Source organism: Condylostylus longicornis, unplaced genomic scaffold, assembly GCF_029603195.1.
Source record: "Condylostylus longicornis isolate FDR11 unplaced genomic scaffold, ASM2960319v2 ptg000049l, whole genome shotgun sequence".
NCBI lineage: Eukaryota > Metazoa > Arthropoda > Insecta > Diptera > Dolichopodidae > Condylostylus > Condylostylus longicornis.
This window is the reverse complement of record NW_026578018.1, coordinates 7,271,074-7,294,380: the sequence shown is the minus strand read 5'-3', so window position 1 is coordinate 7,294,380 and position 23,307 is coordinate 7,271,074. Positions and strand designations below refer to the sequence as shown.

The 23,307-nt window shown below is 23.9% G+C and overlaps 1 protein-coding gene across 1 annotated transcript in view; it reads right to left on the bottom strand.

Annotated features, from left to right (window-relative positions):
- Positions 1-23,307, bottom strand: part of LOC129611482 (probable serine/threonine-protein kinase DDB_G0288147) — a 63,335-nt gene that overhangs the window by 5,571 nt on the left and 34,457 nt on the right. Inside the window, exon 3 of the mRNA XM_055524659.1 lies at positions 6,160-6,304. Coding sequence (XP_055380634.1) covers positions 6,160-6,304 — 145 coding nt within the window. The remainder of the gene's footprint in view (positions 1-6,159; positions 6,305-23,307) is intronic.

The following is a 23,307-nucleotide window of genomic DNA, read 5'->3' as shown; positions in this document are numbered from 1 at the left end:
ATGTCTAGCGATAAAAGTTTTAAAAACTTGTATCCTTAATGGAACGAATATAATTACGAGGATATTTGAAGATGATACCAAAAAAAAAATATTAAAAAAAAGTCCTTTTTCAATGGCTTTAAAATAATTTTTTTTTCTCTTCTCGTTTTCTGTAATCCTTAAAGGCTTTCTTTTCCTCTACATTTATTTTAATCAATTATTGTTATTTCTTTTAAAATTTTTTTTTTTTCTCGAAAATATTTTTTTTATGGCATTTTTAATATTTTTCTCATATAATTATCTACAATAAACATTAAAATTTAATAGGAATTATTTTTTTTTTCTATACATAATATTTTTTGCTTTAAAATTTGCAGAGTTTTTTTTTACTTCTAGATTTTATCAAAGAAAAATTAAATTTTCAATAACTTCCGGGTATTTTGTAAACAAAATCTAAACGAAAAATATTGAAATAATTTTTTAAAATTTATATAGGAAAAATTTTGAAATTTTTTATTTATTGCAAATTACATAATTTGGGTAACAATTATTGGGATCCTGACTGGCATGGATCAAACACACGTTCACCGATAACAACTCAATAATTAGCTCAGAAAACTCGGATAAAATCAAAGTAAAGCTTTGCGGTTAGAAGGTCCATTTAATTCCTATATTTATGTATTTAAAATAAAAATGTTATTTTAGGTAAACGTATAAAAGTCTATTAGCGAAAAATCAACTAAAACAATGTAAGATTGTAATTGCTTTTGTGGAACAACTATAAGGCTTATGCAATAAACATATTTTTTTAACTGTTTGATACTAATTTGCAAATGGAATTCTCACAACTAACGAATTACACAACATTTGTCCTTCAATTTAAAACCGTTATAGCATAGACGAAGGGATGACTGGGTCAGCGACAACGAACCGAACCGAACAGCAACGGTCTTATTCAAAAGTTATATATAATTTTATAATAACCTATAACAAATTTTAACTAAATTGAAAAAAATAAACAAAAATTGAACAGTATGTCAAATTTCTTCCAACTAATGATGTTACTGTCATTATAGTATTTTACAGTTAAAATTATATTTGAAATAGACGTCTATATATTTTTGACAGAATAAATAAATTCATTCTATACACGCAGTGGTTATAAATTAAATGAAAACAAAGTTACATGCTGAGATAAAAATAATATAAATAACAAAACGCCCGCACATTTATATCGAAAATTTATTATACAAGAAAATTAAATTAGAAATTTTATGTTTGGTATAAGGTAGAAAATTTTGTAATTTCCACAATATCTAAAAATTTTTAAAACTACATGTACGTATTATATGAATTTAATTAAAAAAATTAAATTCATAGTTTTCAATATTGAAAACTAAATTAACATTATTTTTAAAAATAAACCAAAATTCAGGACAATGTAGACCCTTTAATTTATTCAAATAAATTCAAAACTTTCTTTAAAAAAACAATTTTTTTTTTAAATACTTTCAAAATTTTCTAAAATATTTGAAGTCCTTTTTCATGTTCCGTTCAATAATATTACAAATTACTCTTTTAATTTTTCTTTTTTATAATATTCACCTTTTAACTTGGACATGAAAAATCCTTTCTTTTACAATACATTCGTCAAAAGAATTTTTATACAATACAAAAATCACTTACAAAAACCATAACCAATAAGTATAAAACAACCTTTTAATACAGACAACTTTTATTTTTTCAATATTTTAAAAAAATAAATTATATGTAAACCAGTTTGGATATAGCAAGGAATATGTGTAGCTTAATTTTCACTTGAAGACCGAAAAAAAAAAAAAATTAAATCATAATTTGCTTTTTTCAATGTTTTCCCTTCATATACATTGTTTGTGCACGAGTTGATTTTACTGTTCATAATAATGATTTTACTGTTTAAGTACTAAAACGTACAACACGTCATACAGCTACTTTGAATATTCAAAAATTTTCATATAAACAAAAGACTCAAAGGTGAAGTTAATATTAAGAGGAAATGAACTCTACATGAGCAACGCATACATATATACATACTCGTAAAATCTTAATGAAAGTGTATTTTAAAATAAATATTTATTTTACAGGACATTACCGCTTTCATAAAAGAGAAAAACCAAAAAAATAAAAAAAAAAATTTAACCGACAGTATAACAAAAGAAGTGTAAAAGGAGCAGAGAATATAAAAAAAAATTAAAAAAAAAATTAAAAAACGTTTACTAAAAAAAAATAATATAAAAAATTATGCATCCATTTAAGACACCTGCTTAAAACGATTATGCTGACTACATTAATTATATAGTGTATATAACTACTAAACTGTTATTATATTCTGTTATGTGTTATATAGATGCATTCTAAATATATGAAATTGTATAACAATAATTTCGAACTAAAATATGTGTTCTATGTTTTAGATTTGAATAATTGGACTTACGAGGTATTACTATTGATTCGTTTCGTTTATATACTAGTACTCTATAAAAAAATCGTAATATTTTATATACTACTTTTTTTTTCTAAAGGCAGCTTTTTGCATTATTTATAATTTTATATAAATGTATACGCACTATGAAATCGGAATTTTAATATACCAATTAAGATTCAATATAATAACTTTTCTACAGCCAATTATAAAAGCTTTAATTAAGAAGTAAGAATAAATAGAAATTTTAGGTGAAATATATTTAATAATGCAAAACTCTTCTTTAATTGCTTGATCATCTTAAACTCTACTCCTATACATATTCAATCAAACAAGGATTCAGGTTCACATTACTTCAGATTGTTAAGATTCTATTCAATTTTATTGCAACATTATCGTAACAGTTCTTATATTGTAACATTACCGAAAATTTGTTCAGCCTACTAATAAATTCACTTCTGATATATTTTCGGCATCATTTTTGAATTATACCGTAATAGATTTCGAACTATACAATATTATATTATCAGAATACATTCAAAGTATGAAAATATTTTCATATTCAATTAATTTTATAATAAACAAATATATACCTGTACATATGTATAATTATAATGTACATAATATGTATGTGTGTTATAAAAATTGTATTCTTTGTATCCTTTGTTAATATTATGGAAAATATTAAGTAATAATGTTCTCTTTCATGTAATTATTTATTAATACCATTAAATTATCATTCTAATGACGATAATTTTGAATTTTATATAAAGGAATCATTATAATTATAGCTTTAAAGTTATTGTAAATTGTTACAAGGCTCTAAATTAGTTTTACAATCAGATAATTCGCCGGATAAACTTATTTTTTTTTTTGTAATCAAATTCTACGTATTCCATAATAAATTGTAAATTCAATTTTTAAATGGTTAATTGATCTTGAAAAACTCACTTATTTGTTTATAATTAAATAAAATATTTTAATTAAGTAAATTATTTGAAAATTAAGTAAATGTTTTTTAGTTCATATGCGTTTTAATCACCTTAAACATTACAATAATAGAAATTTATATTTTTAGCTATTTACGCGACATCTAAAGGGGTTTATAAGAACTTTTAAATATTATTAATTTTGAAAAGGTTTGTGTCTAAGCTAACTAATTTTTTAACTACAAAAATAAACACAATATTAAAGAAACCTGCAAGAACTACATCAATATGTTGCCCACTACAAAAATATTAATGAATTAAATTCAAATTTGAAAAACAAAAATTGAAAAAGTTCACAATGGAAATTTTTGAAATATTTATTTTGAGAGAAGATTTTTTAGTTTTTTCAAGCATATTATCTACAAATTTTTAAATATTTATGCAAAAAATTATTATTTTACAGTTTTTTTTAAATATTGAGAATTTTTAAAATTACAAATGAAATTTTTAAGCGACATAATATTGTGAATTAAGGTATCTTTTTAATTTTTACAAAATAATACAAGGTAACTTCTATGAGAAAAGCTTTTGAAAATTGTTGCTATCCACAAAACTACAAAAAATTTTCTGAACTATAAAAGAACAGAAAAAATTTGTACTTATGTACTCTCTTAATTTAGTATAAGCTTTCAACAAGTCGTCTATCTAATGCCGAATATATTATAACAACATAATATTATCGTTATTTGCATTATTGCCGGATTCACCTTAACATTAGCATATATGTGACGTATATGTATGTAGGTTACCATATCAAATCTGTATTAAATCTCTTACATTTCTTTTCTGTTTTTAAGAGAAATTTCTAAAAATAGATGTCAAGCCAATAAGTTTTTATGCTCCTTGATTTTAAATGAAAGAGAAAAAAAAGGTAAACTAAAGTTCAAAAAGTTATAAGATGAGAACATTAAAATAATAATCTGATAATTTTTAAGGTTGTTCAAAAGGATATTATCGTCGTATCTGTGTTAATTTGTTTTTTTTTTTTCTTTCTGCAATAAATTATTAAATCTAATCATATTAAAAAGCTGTTCTCAAATATTTTAATCAAATTTCGACTTCTTACTTCTAAATTGTCAAATTATTTGTAAAAAGGAAAATATTGAAGGAAGATTTTAGCTCAAAATGTTTGAACTTCGGGGGTGGCTTTAATATTAAATCTATAATGCAAAAGGAAAACCTGTTCACAAAATCAATTTACTTTAACTCTAGATGTTCTAGATCAAGTTTTAATTATACAGAGTTTTGGAATATGCTGTCATCTAAATAAACATTGAAATTGAAATTTCCGAAAATTTCTTGTACCTCGAAATTGCAAAAAATCGTGTTAATAATTGATTTTTGACAAAGTGGAATTCTTTCCCAACGTCACCTTAAACAAATTTTGCAACACATGAGAATGAATGCTAGTTCAGAACTAGTCCAGAACTTAATTAAAAAATTTGACATAATAAAGTTTATTTAAAGTAATTTTTAATTAATATTAATTTAATAAATTTTTAAAATTTTTTTGTGTAAGTGTCCTATACACACACAAAAGATATTTACACACAAATATCAAGAAAAATTTACACACTTAAATACATCTATTTAAAAAAAAAAAGACTTTATTCAACCCTCTGTTTATATCAAAAAATATAACATGTATAAAAGCATATGAGTTCTCTTGATTTTGGGGAGGCATCATGTGGTTTAAATGTTTAAGTTTATTGTCATAGAAATTTTTAATATTGTATTTTCACAGCAATTTAGTGGGATTAATTACAACATTTTGTTCCTTTTTTTATCATTTAATCTTTTAATAAAATGATTCCCCAAAAACATATTGTTTAATTGTAATTTGAAATAAAGCTTTATGCAATAGAATTAATTAACACATTTTAAAAATAATTAAAATTAGAAAAGGTTTAATAATACTAACGTTAAAGGATTCTAGGCTAATAATACTAATATTAAGATTTTAAGAAAATTATTTTAAAAATGTTAAAAATACTGAAATTTACTAAACAAATAATGTAATATTAAGAAATGGTATACGGTTTTTGAAATGAAATAAAATTTTACTTAAGGAAGAGGTTAGGTTAGATTAGATAATATTAGATTTAAAGAGGACAGAGGCAACAAACAGACAATATCAATACAGTCTTAGAGACTTAGTCACATAATTCTGCAAATGCAGATGCTACTTTCTTGTTATTATTTCCTAATAATAAAAACGTGAAGGTCTAGAAAATTTTGATTTCTAATTTTGTTTCTGTAATAACCCAATTAAATTTTTAGATCCAGTATAAAATAAGAATATAGGCAATGATATAATTCATAAATATTTAATTTAAGATTTAATTTCATTAAATTAAATTAAAAATTAATGAGAAACTAATAAATGAGAAACGAGTTAAAAAGCTCTAAAACTTTAGGAAAAACTCTATTTAACTTTTAAGTATATTAAATACAGATCAAATAGAATCAATAACAAAATCAATTTAATTCGAAAACTCATTTAAAAGTGTAAAGGATATCAAAAAAAAAATATTTTTTATTTTGTTCGTAAAATCCTTTTTTGTTTTCTTTAACTGTTTCTCACTTCTTTCAAGTTAAATAACAAAAATTATCACACCACAAGATGCTTATACGATACGATAAAAGATTCTCAAATACTATAAAATTATAAAGAAAACAATTCGAAACAGAAACCAAAAAAAAAAATAGATAAAAAATTAATTCACTTACCTTTCTTTGAAGTGTTGTACCACTTTCATTCACCTCCTTTCTTTCAAAACGTTCAAATTTAAAACTATTCGAACGATAAAGTTCATTATCCTCACCACGTCGATTTCGACACAGCCGTCTTGTTAGAATATTTCCAGAACGAGGCCTAAAAAACAAAAAAAAAAAATAAATATAAAATATTTAATAAAAAAATCGATTTCTAATATAAAACCGAGAAAAAAAAAACAAAATACAATACAAGTAACAAGAAAGGGAACGCGAGAGTAAGAGAAAGAGAGATAGATAATCACAATCAGAGGAAACAGAATGAAATCATTTAACAATGTTTGTTTTGTTTTTTCTTTTTGAAAAAGAAAACATGAAACAAATAACAATTTTCTTCCTGATCTTATTCTACATTTTCATTATTTTTCAAAGCTCTAAAGCATACAAGGATTTTGAAAAAGGATTCCAAAAATCGTTTAACGTTTATAAAATTTTCTTTCATAGAACGAAAGCGGCGAACGATGTCTGTTGTTAACCCAGAACAAGAGCGAAACGGCAAAATCAATTCAACAATATTATACCGCGAACGATAAAATTCTCGTAGGTAATTTTACTTGATTCTGGGCAGTTTCATTTAAATACATATGTGTATTCTATATGAATTCGGACCTTTGGTCGCAGAAAATCGCTCTTGTTCTGTTTTCAATTTAATTATGTGCTTTTTGGACGTTAATGATGTGCTCGTTTCGGTTTTTAGTAGCGTTCGACTGATGTTATAACCGAAATTCCTAACAGACACGTTTTAAGTATAAAGATTTTGAATACCTAAAACTATGTAGTATTTAAATTCTTCTGCGATTAAAGAAGTTAAATTTAAAAAAAAAAAATTATCATAGTTATGAATTTTTAAGCGTGTGGTAAGTTCTATTACATTTGCTAATTTTAATCCCGTATATCTTTAATTTTTCATACTCCCTTCCTTAGTATCTCTAATATTTCATAAATATATTAACTATCCAAAACATATAAAATAATTGTCTCTTATACCCAAATATTTCAGTGAATTCATTTTACAAATTTAGAGTAAGAAAAAACGATATAATTTTGAATTATCCTAAAAGTATGCAACACAATTAATTACGATCATGTACTTCTTTTCTGAATGTGTGAATTAAATTTTTTCATTTTTTCTTTTTTTTTTTTAATTATTTCTCTTTTCATTTTCTAAATGTAGGTAATAAAATCCATTAAAATAAAATCCACTTTAATAATAATGAAAACAATGAATGGTTTTCATTTACGAAAAAAAAAAAAAACAAAAAGGAAGAGAAATAAAAAATTCATTTGAATTTTAGTCCTGATAAAAGTGCTTTTTTTAGCATTCGCTGTCTGTTTGTTCGAAAATTTATGCACTGCAAAATGAGAGATTAAATTTATAATTTTTATTTAACAAATTTAAATATTTATTTGGGGAAAACAACGAAATTTACAAAAACAATGTTATAAAAATCTTCACATAGAAAATGTCATATAAATACGGTATAAAATACGATATAATCGTACGGTATAAGAAACGACGTATGTACGATTGTACATAAATTTAGTTTTCATCAGTTTACTAGGGTGCGTAGCAGAACTAAACAAAATTTTCAAATTACAAATTTAATTGACAAGATAAGAAATTCAACTGTGACTATTAATATTGACTACCGACTACTTTATATTTCTCATATTCTATTGTCATACCATAATAAATTGATCGAAATCTAATTTCTCGAAAGTTATGTAAAGCATAATTCATCTATATATAACAATTTTCTAAGCGTATCATTGTTTTTCGAATTAAACATGTGAAATATGTTGGAAGCTTTCATAATATATTCATATATATAGGAAACCCCATGAATATAGCCAAATCCACAAACATATACATTTATCTTGCATACCTCTGCTTTTATTAATTTACTATACTTAAAAGTATTATAGAATATAAAACTGAAAATTTTTTTTAAATTAGTTCCTATTATTATATGCAAAGAGAATAATCTCACATATAATTTGAATGCGAATGTAATAACGTAATAAAAATATTATAGAATTTTCTATAAAAAAAATTTCTTGAATAACCAAATTATTCCTTTTCCCTTAATCACAAAATAAAAAGAGGAAATAATTAGTAGGTAGAGATGGCAATACAAGAAAAAAAAAAATAAGAGAAAAAATTTTCTTCTATTATAATTCGTTTCACTTTTCTTTTCCATTCAATTTTTTGTATTTCTCCCATCAAGGATAAATACAGAAATTTTCGTCCACCCTATAAAATAAAAACTTTAGAATATTTTTCTTTATTTCTTTGAAATCATTTGAAACTCTCAATGTTGTAATTGGAATATTATGATAATCTAGAATAATTTGAATTTCATTTAGGTAAAGGTCCCTTTTTTTTTTTTATTTTCTATCTCCACTTAATTTTATTATAATAACATAGAGAGAAAAATTATTGAATAGAATTTTTTGGGAACAATACAAAATAATGTAGGTAGATGAAATATAAAAAGGGAATAAATTAAAAAATGAAAAAAAAATTGTTTTGTTGTTGTTTTTATGATTTTCAAGGACAATAACAGATTTGAATCCTTTAATTTTCCGTTTGCATTCATTTTCCATTTAATAATTTAATATTTTTTTTTTATGTTTCACTTTTTTTTTTTAATTTAATTTTATAATTTTTTCTCCTGATTTTAATTTTATTGATTTTATAATTCTTTTTTTTTTTATTCAGCAGAATTTTTTATTTTTCGCTTTAAAATATTGTAAAATATTAAAAATATATTTAAAATGTTTGAAATTTAAATTGAATTAAATGAATAATTTAACTTGATAATTAAATTTTAAATTATTAAAATAATTAATTAACATTTTCCAATTTAATTGTGGGTGGAATTTTAATTTTCGATTTCTGTCTTTTTTGAATTTATTAAATGAATTTTCGTCCAAGCTAAAAGAATTGGTTAATCAACTTCATTTTGTATTAAAAATTATTATAATTATTCAAGAGAACAGAAAAAGAAATAATTAATTTACAACCCATTTAAAAATTCATACTAAACGTCTTGGATCAGAATCATCTTAAATCACATTTTGAAAATTTTTCAGGATTGCGATTTAAATATATAATAACCAACATTACTAAAATTTGATGATAAATATAATCTAGATTCACTTAAAAGTTGGACTTGGGATATTTCTGATCAACGATGAATATTTCATTTTAAATTTATTAAAAAAATTTTATAATTTTCTTTGAAAAAAAAAGAACAGCATCTTTTTAATATTTTCTAATATTTTCAAGGTTATTTCCTAAAGGATATTTTCTTATTTTTTTCCTTGTTTAATTATTTTAATAATCAAGAATCATAACAATATTTTATTAAAAGAAATTAATTAAAAACTTATTTATAGACGTACAGGGTGTTTTAATATTTAAATTTTTTTCTTAAAAATACAAAACAAGGACAAGAAATACTTCAAAATGAAAGCTTTCGAGGTTAGTTTTTTAAATATGTTTGACAACATATAATCGACATATAAGCCGACAAAAAAGATTACCGCATCCAACGACGAGTATAACACCTATACACTTATGATCGCCTAATCAATGATAAAAAATCCACGAATATGCAAAGCTTTTTAATAAATTCGGTTAAAATTTTGATAGAAAATTTTTAGAACTCAATTTTTTTCTTAAATTAGCAATCTAACTTGAATTTTGACTTTAATTAAGAAATCTTACCCACTACGCCCTTTAAGCCGTTTAAAACGAATATTTATATTCAATTGTTGGAAGTTCTAGAATCTATATACAAAATGTTTTGTATCACAAAAAAATAAAAGCAGCGATACCGTAAAGGGTCAAAACGTTTAAAATTTTAAAAACGCCCAAAATCATAAGAAATTACAGAAAATAAAGGTTTTATTTTCTAAAAAAAATATTTATTTAGGCCCTCCAAATTCTAAAAGTTTAAGCCTCCTTAATTTTTTTTTTAAATTTCCTGAATACACCTTGTACAACAACTTTTATTTATAGAAAAACATTTCGATTTAAAATTATTTTTGAATAAAATAAATTGTTTATTCACTTTAAAATTAAATAAATTTTCTTGTTTAAGAAATTCTCATTAAATACTTAAGATATGAAATAAAAAAATAAAATTTTCTTTTATTCTTTTCTTATGTAATCTTTTCTCTTGTTATATATTGTATTCATATAATGAATAATGAAGACTTCATCTTATTTTTCAATAAAAAAAAAGTAAAAAATGCAAAAATTTAATTTTTATCAAAGAAAATGAACAAAGAATAACGCTAACAAAATATCCTTTTAATTCACTTGATTTTAAGAAAATTTACTTCAAAAATAAAATAAAATTAAAAAATAAAAAGAAATGAAGAAAACACAAATGAAAAGGAAGAAAAGTAAACAAAATGAACAGTAAATGAAGTTAATCCTTTTGTTAAGGATTCTTAAATGAGTTAAGTGTATATATAGATGTGAGCATCTCACATATACAACAATTATCTAATAAAAACCAGAATGAGAATAAAGTAAACTGCGAGTGGTGACGGAGCAAGCGGATGAATATAAAAAAAAAAAATGGAGGAAATCAAAGGATAAATAAACATACAAGTATAAAAAATTTCTTCCAGTTAGTCTACACGATTAAACTGAACTTTTTTCCTATTTCATGTTTTTTTTTTTTGTGCATTTTCTTGCATTGTTTCCTGTGCATCTTTTGTTATTTAAAGTTATATAAAAATATTATTTATGTACTATATAATATATGTATATACATAATAATATGAATGTGCATATAAGTGTTCTCAAATACATATAAAGAGATCATATATATATAAGCGATCATATTTATATTTCTTCCATTTTAAATTTATTAAAAGATATTTAACACCCTTGGAGCAAAAAAAAACATGGGATGTGAACATCACATAATCGACCAAATCATATATAATTTAAAAGGAATGATTATAGGGTTCCCTGACATCTCATCATACGAGACATTTCATCATTGTAACATTTCATCACCATAACATTTCATTATTACATAAAGTGCATTTTGCAAACATAAGTGGTCTTTTAAATGACGAAATAAAACGAAATATTTATAACTTAAGTATTAACAAGAATGTGCTACTTTACAAATCTCTAGCTTAATGCAAATTTATTTACGACAAACAAAAATCGAACATGAAATTGAAAAAATTATCATTTGGACAAATTTTTAATATTTTTCAACTCAAAAGCGATACAACCATGTCTAATATCCTGAAAACTTCCCAAAACAATACTCTCCTTTTTTACCAACAATACTACATATATACATATTTATAAAACAAAAAACAAAAGTAAAATTCACAACCAGTATAATAATGAAAATTGAAGGAAATTCACGATGTTCTTGAATATGTGCAACGTGCATATTATATTGAATGTAAAAATGTGTGGATGTTTTAAAAAAAATGTGATTGTTGATGAAAAATTTAGTCCTATGAGCAAAAACAAGAAACAATGAATTATCCTTGTCTACATTTTTTTATATTCCTTTCTCTCCCTCTATATATCCCTATCTCTTTCTTTTTCTATTCAAATTTGAATCATAGAAATAAGAAATAAAAATCTATTTTCTTTAATCCTTAGCTGTTCACCTTACTATGTTATAATTTTAGTATATACGGTAATATAAATTTTAATCCAAAGTAAAGTTTATGAACATATAAAATCGGATAACGGAATATAAATATATATTTATATACGAATACATAATATAGAACATAACATACAATGTTGCAAGGGGGTAAAAAAATTACACAAAAAGCCAACGGGATGAACAATGTTCTATGCAATATTTTATGTATTCCGTATTATGGTTAGGAGGTAAAAAAAAACTCAATTTGAGCATTACTTATGAAAAATGAGTGAAAACTTAATGATATCATGCGTTTTTGATTTGACAACCATAGGATTAATCCCATTCAATAAATATCAAGCTTTATACTTCAAGCTAACATTTTTGAGTTTGATTCAAACATTTGCAATTCAAACATTTTCAAGTTCAACTTAAATATTTTCCATTTCAATTCACATATTTTTCAGTTTGATTAGAATTTTTTTTCAGTTTGAAGTAAATTGAACTCAAACATTTTTGTATTCATTCAAACATGTTTGAGTCCAATATTTTCTTCTTAAATATTGAATAAAGTTCCGAAACCATTAAATTCGTTAAAGCTAATGAGATATTTTGCAAAAACTATAAAGTTTACAGAAGGACGTCAAAATTATAAAAAAATTTTTCATAATTATCATTGTCAATACTACAATATTATATACTTTTTTTTGGTATACAAAGGTTTTTGCTTATTTTATAGAAAATTAAAACTATACTCTATCAAAATGTCCAAATTAGCATAATACTTTAAATATTTTATTCACTTTCTATAATGAAGTGTTAACTTAATAATGACTACATATGTATGCACATATACGTTAAAAAACCGCCAGCTATATTCATGAAAATTTATACCAACACTTTGTATGTTTATATTTGTTATATTTATTTAAATAATTAAATACATATATGCCGCATTGTAAATAGTGAAAACAAAAAATCAATTACCATATTCATACACATAAAAGAGCACTTGAAATTCAAAGAGGGACAACAAATTGAAACCGCAAGTTATTTACAAGATGCCCTACAATGATAATTATTGAATGAAAAACTAAAACTCCTTTAGGGCTAACTATAAATTTCTCAACTATATTATAACGATTTTATAAATAACAAAATATTTATTCTACCATGAATCCTTAAAGGCATTCTAATAAAAAAAAAAAAAAATAGCAACAAAACCAGAATATCTAAAAGGACAATAATAGAAAATTTTCTAACCATCATATGCAACAAACAAAAATTTAAATAGCTAACACAGTACTCGTATGTAGGTTTATTCTATCAACTATTTTATATTTATTTTATACTCGTATATGTATATATGTATGTCAGAAAATACATCACATATGAGTCTGAGTATACATACATACTTAGCATATTATTATTATATCAGATGTTTTACACGTTTAATATGTGCCTTTAAGTTATGCTAATTTTCTACTTGAGAAAAAAAAACTAACAAAATAAATTAAACATACAACAAAAAAAAACCATATATGCACTCTATAGAGCCCTCAACTTATACTTTATACATTTTTTTTTTCAACAAAAAAAAACGTATGATTGTATGTAGTACATACGACAATATATATTATGAATGTATATGTATATGGTCATAGATGAAAAAAATAAGTTCCTGTTTTTTCAAACATTAAAACGAAACGAGCAACGATCACGAGAATCAAGCACAATAGAAACTTTAAGAATATTATAAAGAAAAATTGAGGTTGTTTCTAAATTTAGACTTGTGTGTTTGACATTATGTTTGACATACATGTATGGACTTTGCAAAATATATTCAAGGTTGCATTGAGAACCAACCCCAAAATTATCCAAATGCTAAAATAATAATTACAGATTTTTTCTTCAGAATGTCAATAATAAATATTTACTTGAAATAAATTTTAATTCAAGAAATATCATGTAAATTAATTGAATTAAGAATGATATAAGACTGCTGGCTGCAGTATGAATTCAGTTTCAAGTTTAACTTCTAAAACTATTCTGCATAATTTCTGTTGCAATATAAATACATATGCAGTGCAGATATATAAACTTGATTTGTACACAAACCAATCACAAAACAAAACATGTAGTTGGGCCTCGCCTCGTATTTTTGGAATAAAATGTTCTTAACTATTTTTCAGTATTGTACAGTATGCACAATATAACATTTTGTTAAAATTATATTACATATTATTTATTATAACATTTTATATCAAATACGATAATATATTCATGGAGAAGGCTATATATATTAAGATTATCTGTTAATAAGTAGAAAAAAATTATAATGAATAGTAACTATTTCAATGAGCTTAAATCTTTTGTGGATTATCAAGATATTCTGGATGAAACCTTTACGGATCCATTTTGAGTAGAAATTTTAAAACTGAAAATAAAACAGATTAGGTTCTTAACTGCTTGCTAATGTTATATGAATCACTGCTGACTCAATTACCATATGCACAAACTCAGGAGAAAACGGGTGATCGTAAACGGGTGATTAAGTTTTAGTCAGGCTATCTAGCTTTAAGCTGGGTATGTGTTTTCTTACTGGTATAATGGGAACTTCGGCAGTAAGTACAATACATACAAACTATTAATACAAAATGTATTATTTGTTGTAAGAGAAAATGGATTGCTTAAAATAATTTGCAGTTATTCAAAGAAAAACCATTGTACATATAGCGAATCTAATCAAATTCTATTGATTTTTATTATTTTTCTCTAACAAAAACAATTCTAAGCTGCCGTCCTTACTTTCTACTTACTCTGATCTAATACACGATTATAAATCTATTTTTAATACACTATACTAATGTATTTTATTGTAAATATTTATTTAAAATCTATAATTACTTGTGTACTATCTTCTTAACAGAGTTCTAATCTTTTAATAGAGTTCTAATTTTTACCATACACACACACACACTCTCATTTTTATTTTCTATTATATAAAACCAATAATCAATCATCTCTGAATAAACTTATTTATTTTTCTATGATATTAAAACCCATAGTCAATAATGCTTTCCCACTTCTCGGTTCTATTATACTATTTAAAAATGTTTTTTTCTATTTTTTCTATATATGCATAACATTCCGCCTATCTCCACACTATCTGCATATCTATGAATATTATGTACATACATACTATGTATTCGTATGGTATATGATTCAGAATATGTGCATTATGGTTGTTGGAATTTTTTTTTACAAAATCTTTGAATACATAACCATTTATCTTTTTAAATTCTCCGGATTTTAAGGTGAATGAATGCCTTCTTATAATTTTTTGTTTTTTTTTTCAAATTTTATTCTGGTTTTTTTATTTCTACTTGACATAAAAGCTTCTATTCAAAAAAAAAACAAATGGAGATATAAAAAAAAACCCTGAATCCCTCAACTAAAATGTATGAGAACGGGGGCGAGGAGAAGAGAGGCTGAGCAACATAAAACAAAAATGAAATAAATAAAAAGCTTAGAAAATGCAACAAAAAATAAAATAAAAGCAAAAATGAATAAAATTTGAATAGACAGGACTTCCTTTTGTATTAAATTGGTTTACTGTGTTAAAATGCATAAATTATTCCACATACATAGAAGTTGTTGAACAATAATAATAAAAGAGAAATTTACACAAGCATACATACATATATAAGTAGAGTACATATATAATTATGTGAGAATCAACATTTCATACATTAATAGAAAAATATTCAATGTTAGTTACTATGCACTGTACACAATATATGAATTTTTTTTTCAGAAAAAAAGAAAAAAGGTTTTCACCCGAAGATGATTTTCACATTTTTTTTTATAATATTTGAATTTATGTTATACATTATATCCATATTATGTATATGTATATGAGTCAATGAGTGTGTGTTTCAGTGTAAAAAAATACTGAGGCGGTGTGTTTTTTAATGTGAACTTTATAGTAACTTTTTCTTTTATTATAGGTGTATACCTACAATAGGAATTTTTTTTTAAGAAAAAAAATTTAAAAAGTAAATTAAAAGTGAAATAAATTCCAATATTAATTTAAAAATTTTCATTTCATTTTATAGATTGCAATTCTGCGGTATGAACTTTGTATATTCTTTCTTAGCGTAAAATTCTGCGTTAATTTAGACATGTGCGTTCGTTCATCGGTCCGATCACACAATAATTCAAAAACGAATAAAGCAAACACCACTAAACTATCACAAAATGTTTTTTTTTTGCCAGGGGCGGACCCTTTTTGTAATTGGGCCAATTTTGCCAACAGTTTCGGGTAACAGCCAGACAACTCAAAGAGGTTTTTTTTAGATATTCCAAAAACTAATAAAGATATTAATATCAAATTTTGTAAGGGTTTTTCCAATTACATTCTATACATATGCTCTAAAAATTTTAGAATTGCTACTATTAAAATTTTTTAGAGCTACCATATTGAAAGTTCGTTTAGTTACCATACAATTCCAAAAGCTAATTTTAAATATTCGGAAAAATAATAAAGTTATAGATTCATTGGTATTCGTGTTTCCAATTATAGGTCACACATATCAATGAAGTTTTGTTGGAAAGAATTTTAGTTACTATTTACGAAAATAGCTGGTTTGTTCCCATGCTTATTGCATCTGTATACAAAATTTTAAAATTAGTTTTTGAGATATTATAACGAAAATTATTATCACTCAAATAATAAATTAAAAATGTAAATTTAAATGAAATTTTATGGATAATGCCAAACAGAAAAAAAAAATTCATTCTCTATCTTAGATAAATCTTTTTTAAATGGTTGAATTGTTCCCAAAGGAAAATCTTTTTATTTAAATTTATGCACAAATATATGAAACTTTTGGGTGTTTAAATTTTTTAAAAAATATTTCTGCCTAAAATTTTTTTATATTAATTTTTTTTTAATTCCTTATCTCATGTGTAAAAGTAAATTAATCTTAAAATAAAGTTCAAAATGGATTCTTTATAAAAAAAGTTTTATTGAGTATAACCATTAAAGAATGGCAATTTTGTCTGTTTTGTACTTAAGTCTTTTATTCTACTTAATATTACATAATAAAATAAGGTAGTGAAAAGTATATTTTTAAACAGAAGAATAAACGTAACGTAATCTTATCGACCGAAAATTAAATGTAAGAAAGTAAAAATTTTTGGATTCCCTATGTGCCAACCAAGACTTCGTACTAAAAATATAATTAAATAAAATAGCAATAACTATGAAGGCCGCTGTTACTGTTTTGGGGGCTAAGCCTCTTGTTCTATTTTAGTTCTCGTGTACTAATAATGAAAATAACTTGAAACTGATTTAAATGTAAAATAATTTGAAACTTAAATATGCAACGCAGCCCGTGGCACAGTTCTTCAAAACACAAAAACATGGCTTTAATATTATGAAATATTGAAGAATAACAAAGTCAATTCGTAAAACTACACAAATAACAAGAGCAACTTACAATTTTCCCATTATAGAAAACAACAAAAAAAAACTAACAATTAAAAAATTTCACTTTACCCTCCAATAGTTTAAGTTCTCATATATACACAATAATAAATTCATTCAACATTATTTAATCTGAACGAGAAAACTTAAAACTTAAAAAGCTCCTTTAATTCAATTTTAAGGGTTAAGTATAATTAAAAACATCTTTATTTTATAACCATAAAAGTATACCGTAAACTATTTAAAAGTATAAATGAAATCCCACTTTTATAAAACTATAAAGAAAAATTTATATTTTTAATAAGATTATGAACGCCTTCTTTACTTTACAGAAAATGTAATTATGTTTTAATATTAATTATAATTCAACTTTATATATAATAATAAAAATATAAATTTCATTTTAAATTATTTTATAAGCAAGTAAGTACATATATAAGCAAAAGTGTATAATAAACAACCAACCTCTTAAACACCACTACAACACCTCAATAATAATAATTATATAATTGTGTGAAAATATTTCAAAATTAAAACAAAAACAACAAAGAAATAAAATAAAAATATTTTCTGAGATGAAATTAAAGGAAATACCCTTGAAACAGAGAAAAAAATAAAAATTCTATATGATTCATCAAAAATTAAGTTTTATATTCGCTTTCCATCTTTCTGGTCTATAAAAATAAAAAAAAAATAAAACTGTAAATCTTTTATTCAAAGGATTAAAAAAATTTTTTTACTCACTTTTTGTTAAAAGTTATTTATATAAGTATTTGTGTAGTTATTTACATAAAAATCGCACCCTCCCTCCCTAGAATTAGACGTCGTATTTAGAAATGATTCAACTAAGTTCAAAAATGGTATACTTTTTATGTTGAAAAATTATTACACAAAAATACCGAATAAAAATAATGCTTTTTTTAAGATCTTGTACATCCAAACAATTAAAACTTTACTAGAACTCGAAACTTTTTTGTGAAGAAACTCATTACATCCAAACAGAATTTACAGAAAGTATTCCTTTTGCAGGGTAACCGCAAATTCTTTAACGTCAAAATTTTGATTTTAGTCTGCAAACTGTCTGAAACTAAAACTTTTACGGACAGAAATCTAGTAAACTTTTTACCCGTAATTGACTTTGAATTTTGATCATCCGTAAACGTCAAAACAAAAAAAAATTTTTTTTTAGATTTAAAATAATTTTATACTTACACATTAAAAATTAACAATAAAAATATTTTTTATATTATTTTTAACGTAATGATAGTCACTCAACACATGAAATTTATTTACTGAATTACGTAAGACTGTCTGCATGTAAAAAAAAAAATCTACAATTTTGACGCTTAATTGACTTTTTTTAAACGTTTAAGAATTTAAACTTTGACTGAGAGTAAAAACGTAGTAGAGTATCCGTAAACTAAGACAACTCAGATTTTGTAAAATTTGACGTTTAAGAATTTACCATAACATAAACACAACACGGTTAAGTTCAATAGAAAATTAGGAGGCCATAAGTCCGTACGAGCTCACAGTACAGTAAAACAATTGTTATATATTAACCTTGTTATAATATTGTTGAAAAAATTTAAAACTAAATTTCGATTAGAAAGCCGATAATTTTAGTATGAGTTAAGCGACTTGGTTAAAGACAGCTTAATTCCCTATTAATATTCCGGAAGGTGTAAGACATAGCGGCTTCTATAAGAACTTTTAAGAACGATACAATGAAGTATAAAATTTATATTCGCAGTTATATACGCCAGCACCCGCACAAGTATTTAATATTGCTACAATTAAAGTAAATATCTTCTATTGCACATTTTTAATTTCGAAAAGGCCTAAAATCAATTTTAAAAAATTCAACATTTTTCAAAATTCAAAATTTATTGAGAAATTCGGAGAACTAATACCCGTAAAACATAATAAAGCAAAATATTAGATTTTCTCCTACTGAGTGCCTAACTAAAAATTGTTTCATTGCCTTATTCATTATACTCAAATTTTGTTATTAGGGTGAGAAATTTATATTTTACATTTGTATGTATTTATTTATATATAAAAATGTATATATAGAAATTTTAACGATAATATTTTGAATGTATAAATATATTAATGTATAGATACATATTAAATTTGCGAGTATATTTGTAATATAATCCACAATTTAATGGTAAAAATATTTACCACAAAAATAAAAAACACCGGAAAAAAATGTATTATAAATGTTTATAATAACCGAGGTTTTATATCAAAAACAAATCCTGTAAACTAAAAGGCATCCTGGTGAATTGTTTATCTCTCAAAAGTATCGTGATATTGTTCTCAATTTAGATCTGTAAATATGTATGTAATTATATTCTATGAGAGTAAACTGATCTTTTTAATGAATGACAAATTAAATGAATAATTTAGGAAAATAGTTGATAATATTTTTTCTCGATAGGTGGCTTTAATGTCTTTATAATTAGAATACGAGTATAAGTGTTTAATATTCAATGTTTAAAGTTTATACGATAAATTTTACTGTCATATAACAAAATTATTAAGATTTAATTAAGAAGCAGATCAAAAAATATTACTGTAACATGCGATACTGAACGAAACTGTGTGTTAATTACATTTTTTTCAGAAATAAACTTGTAACCAGAATGCTTTATCGCAGAGATCTTCTAGTTTAAAATAGTTTCTCCTACAATAATATTCAATCGAATTTCAGCCTACTAACGAAAACGAAAATCTGCTTTTTGTTTATTAGAAGCATTATAAATTAGCAAACAAATATTTAATGTGTAAATTGGACCAAAATATACGGCCGAAATGTAATGATAAGAAAATGCTCAGTTCACTAATTAAAGTTTCATTTTATCTTTTAATTGAGATCTAAAAAAAAAAGCGAAAAACCAAAAAAAAAAAAATTTTTTCACCAAAAATATTTTTATACTACTTTTTATAAGGAGATTTTAGGCTGAAAAGCATAAAACAGAAGAAATATAAGTCCTTGCCAATTGTATTAATACACAATTGTACTTTTTGTTTTCATTGTATATTTTCCTTTTTTTCTTTTTTTTCTCTCTTTTTCTTGAAATTTTAGGATATTTTATTTGGGTCGTGACATAAGCAAAATACAAAAAATTGATGACTTCTGAGCCAAAATGTATATAAAAAAAAAACAAATTATTCTCTCTCTTTCTCTTATTTTTAGAAACAAAACGGTAAAAACACCAAGCAATAAGTAAAAAATATTATTGGTGAATCAGAAAACTTTAGGATATTTTCTAGTGAATAAAGAGAGAAATTTTTTCAAAACTTATCAATAACCGTAAACTACTCTGAGATCTCATATAATTTTAGAACTATCCGGATGATTAAATGGTGCCTTGTTTGAAATACCGCACAGACCGAAAATCATTATGTATATAAAAACCATAACCGAATTAATTGACCGATTTAACATGAACACTATGAGTACACCCTTGAAATGAACCGCTGTATTAAAACAACGTTTACGGTGCGAGATTTCTGAAGAAGACACTAGATCACAACAGAAACATTTTATACCTATGTAAACAATCATCTCTCATCCGCAAAGAGGCTATAAGGCATACAAAGGTTGTAAAGCTCGCTCTTCGCTTCGTCTATACTCTTTAGATAGTGTGTGTGAAAATATTTTCAGTATTCCAGTGAGTACAGCTAGTTCATACGTCAAAAATTCAAAATGATATTATAAATTTTTGTGATTATGATAGCTAAGAACAATTATTCAACTAATTCTTTTTGGCCTTCTGCGCACTGAATAATTCAAACCACATAGTAAAGAAAATTACAAATTAAAAATTAATTTTATAATAAGCAACAAAATAGATTTTATATTATATACGGTTTATATAATGAACGGTTAGATGAATTTAAACGTTCAATAAATCGTCCTCTTCAAAAGATTAGAAATTAAATGAATTGGAAAAATATATGTAGGCGTCTAATTCATGAATGTATACTCGTATATGTGCATGTATGTATGTTTATAGTAATTTATAATATATTTAAAGAAGATTTATAAGGCATTTTAAATGCTTGTGCAAAGGTTTCCATTCTTTGTAATATTTTACTATAGTACTCGTATAAAGCGTAACAGTTTGCTGAAATTTTAATTTTGAAAAATGTTCTTTTTTAATAAGAAAAGTGGATATTAAATCTTATAAAATTTTTTGATAAAAATTTATTAAAATAACTATATGTATTATGTGGATATCAGAATGTGTTTAGAAAATTGGTAGCAACATCTGAAAATTCTGAGCCTCTCATGCGAATTTTTGTTAAGGGAATAAAAATAATAGAATTTAATAAATAATCAATATAGAAATGAGTAGCTTAATATTTAATGACGTGCCGAAATTTTAAGGATCCAATTAAAATTAAAATCTCACCACATAATAATTGAAAAATATAAAAAAAAATATTTCTTATATAAAATTTGTTTAGCAATTTTATTAAAAATTTCGGCGAACCAAATTTAGAAATTAAAATATTCTTTAGAAAAGTTTAATTTGAAAAGTTAATTTGAGGTGAGTCTAGCTTTTACAATACATTGTTTTTAGAAAGGCCGCCAGACTTTGTATAAATATATTCAAATGAAAATTAATTTAAAAAGTCGAATTCAAATTTGAAGAGGGACATGTCACACATATATGCTGCTATCGGCATATACATGAAATGCTATAAATGCCTTGATAAACTTTAAATTGAATTTAAAAGCACATAACCAAATTACATTATACTGGTGACATTATGTATGTACGTCTGAAGAATAAGACGTACATACATAATCTATTAAAATTTAATAGATAAATAAAGATATCAGCTATATAAGTAAAAACATGTCCAATATTCACATCACACATTTCGTTAATAAAAGAATGAATAAATAAAACAAAAAAATCAAAAAATCGAATAAGAACACCAATACATCAAAATTGAATTAAAATTACAAAAAAAAAGAAAAATGTTCAACAGAATTGATCACTAACTCATCCGAAAGATAAAAATCAATCATGAGTATTAAATACACAAAATCATTACTTTACTTACTTTGGAAAAGTGTAAAGGTAGAAAAGAAAGAGTAAAATATCCATTAGTAATGTAATGACTAAAGGATTACCACTATCTGAATATATCAGTTCTATATGTTTGTATTTTTATTCCTAAATTGGTAGATTAACATGGATTAATATCTATACATATATGCATGTGTGTATGAATGTAACAAACCAAATACAAACTATTAAATAAATATTGACTTTTTACAGTATATGGAATCGAAAACATTAAATGATCATTGAATATTCCTTTTTTTTATATATGTGGTCAAATATTATAGTTTACATTAGAGATTATTTGTATGATTTATATCCTCTCCATAACAATCTCCATAAAATTGCTAAAATATCAATGATTGTATATGGGTATTAAAAAAGTAAAATCTGAATATTTTTTAAATGGGAAGATTTAATTGTGAAAATCTAATCACTTAATCTTGAGTAATCTTGAGTATATACTTCCCTCTTTTTGAGCACAGAATTATGTTTCATGACTTTTCACAACAAGCGGATTAATTTGTCACAGTGAAATTTGATTTCTACATAATACTATATGCGAAAATCAAACTTTTCTATAGAAAATCTTAATATACCAGCTCTACCCCGGACTCTTTCTATTGTTTAGTTATTGATACTTCTTATTTTCATATTGAACACATGATCGAAGTAATTCAATAAAATTTAAATTTTAATCTTTAAAAAAGTATTTTCGAGTGTGTCTCCTGATTCAACTTTTATAAATATTTTTTTTTATATAATATTCAAAAATTGAATTAAAATTCTTCATCCCAAAACAAGAAATAATAAAATTTCTAAATTTTTAAAGAAATTCTTAACAATTTCAATAAATTCTTGAAAAGGACAAAAAACAAAC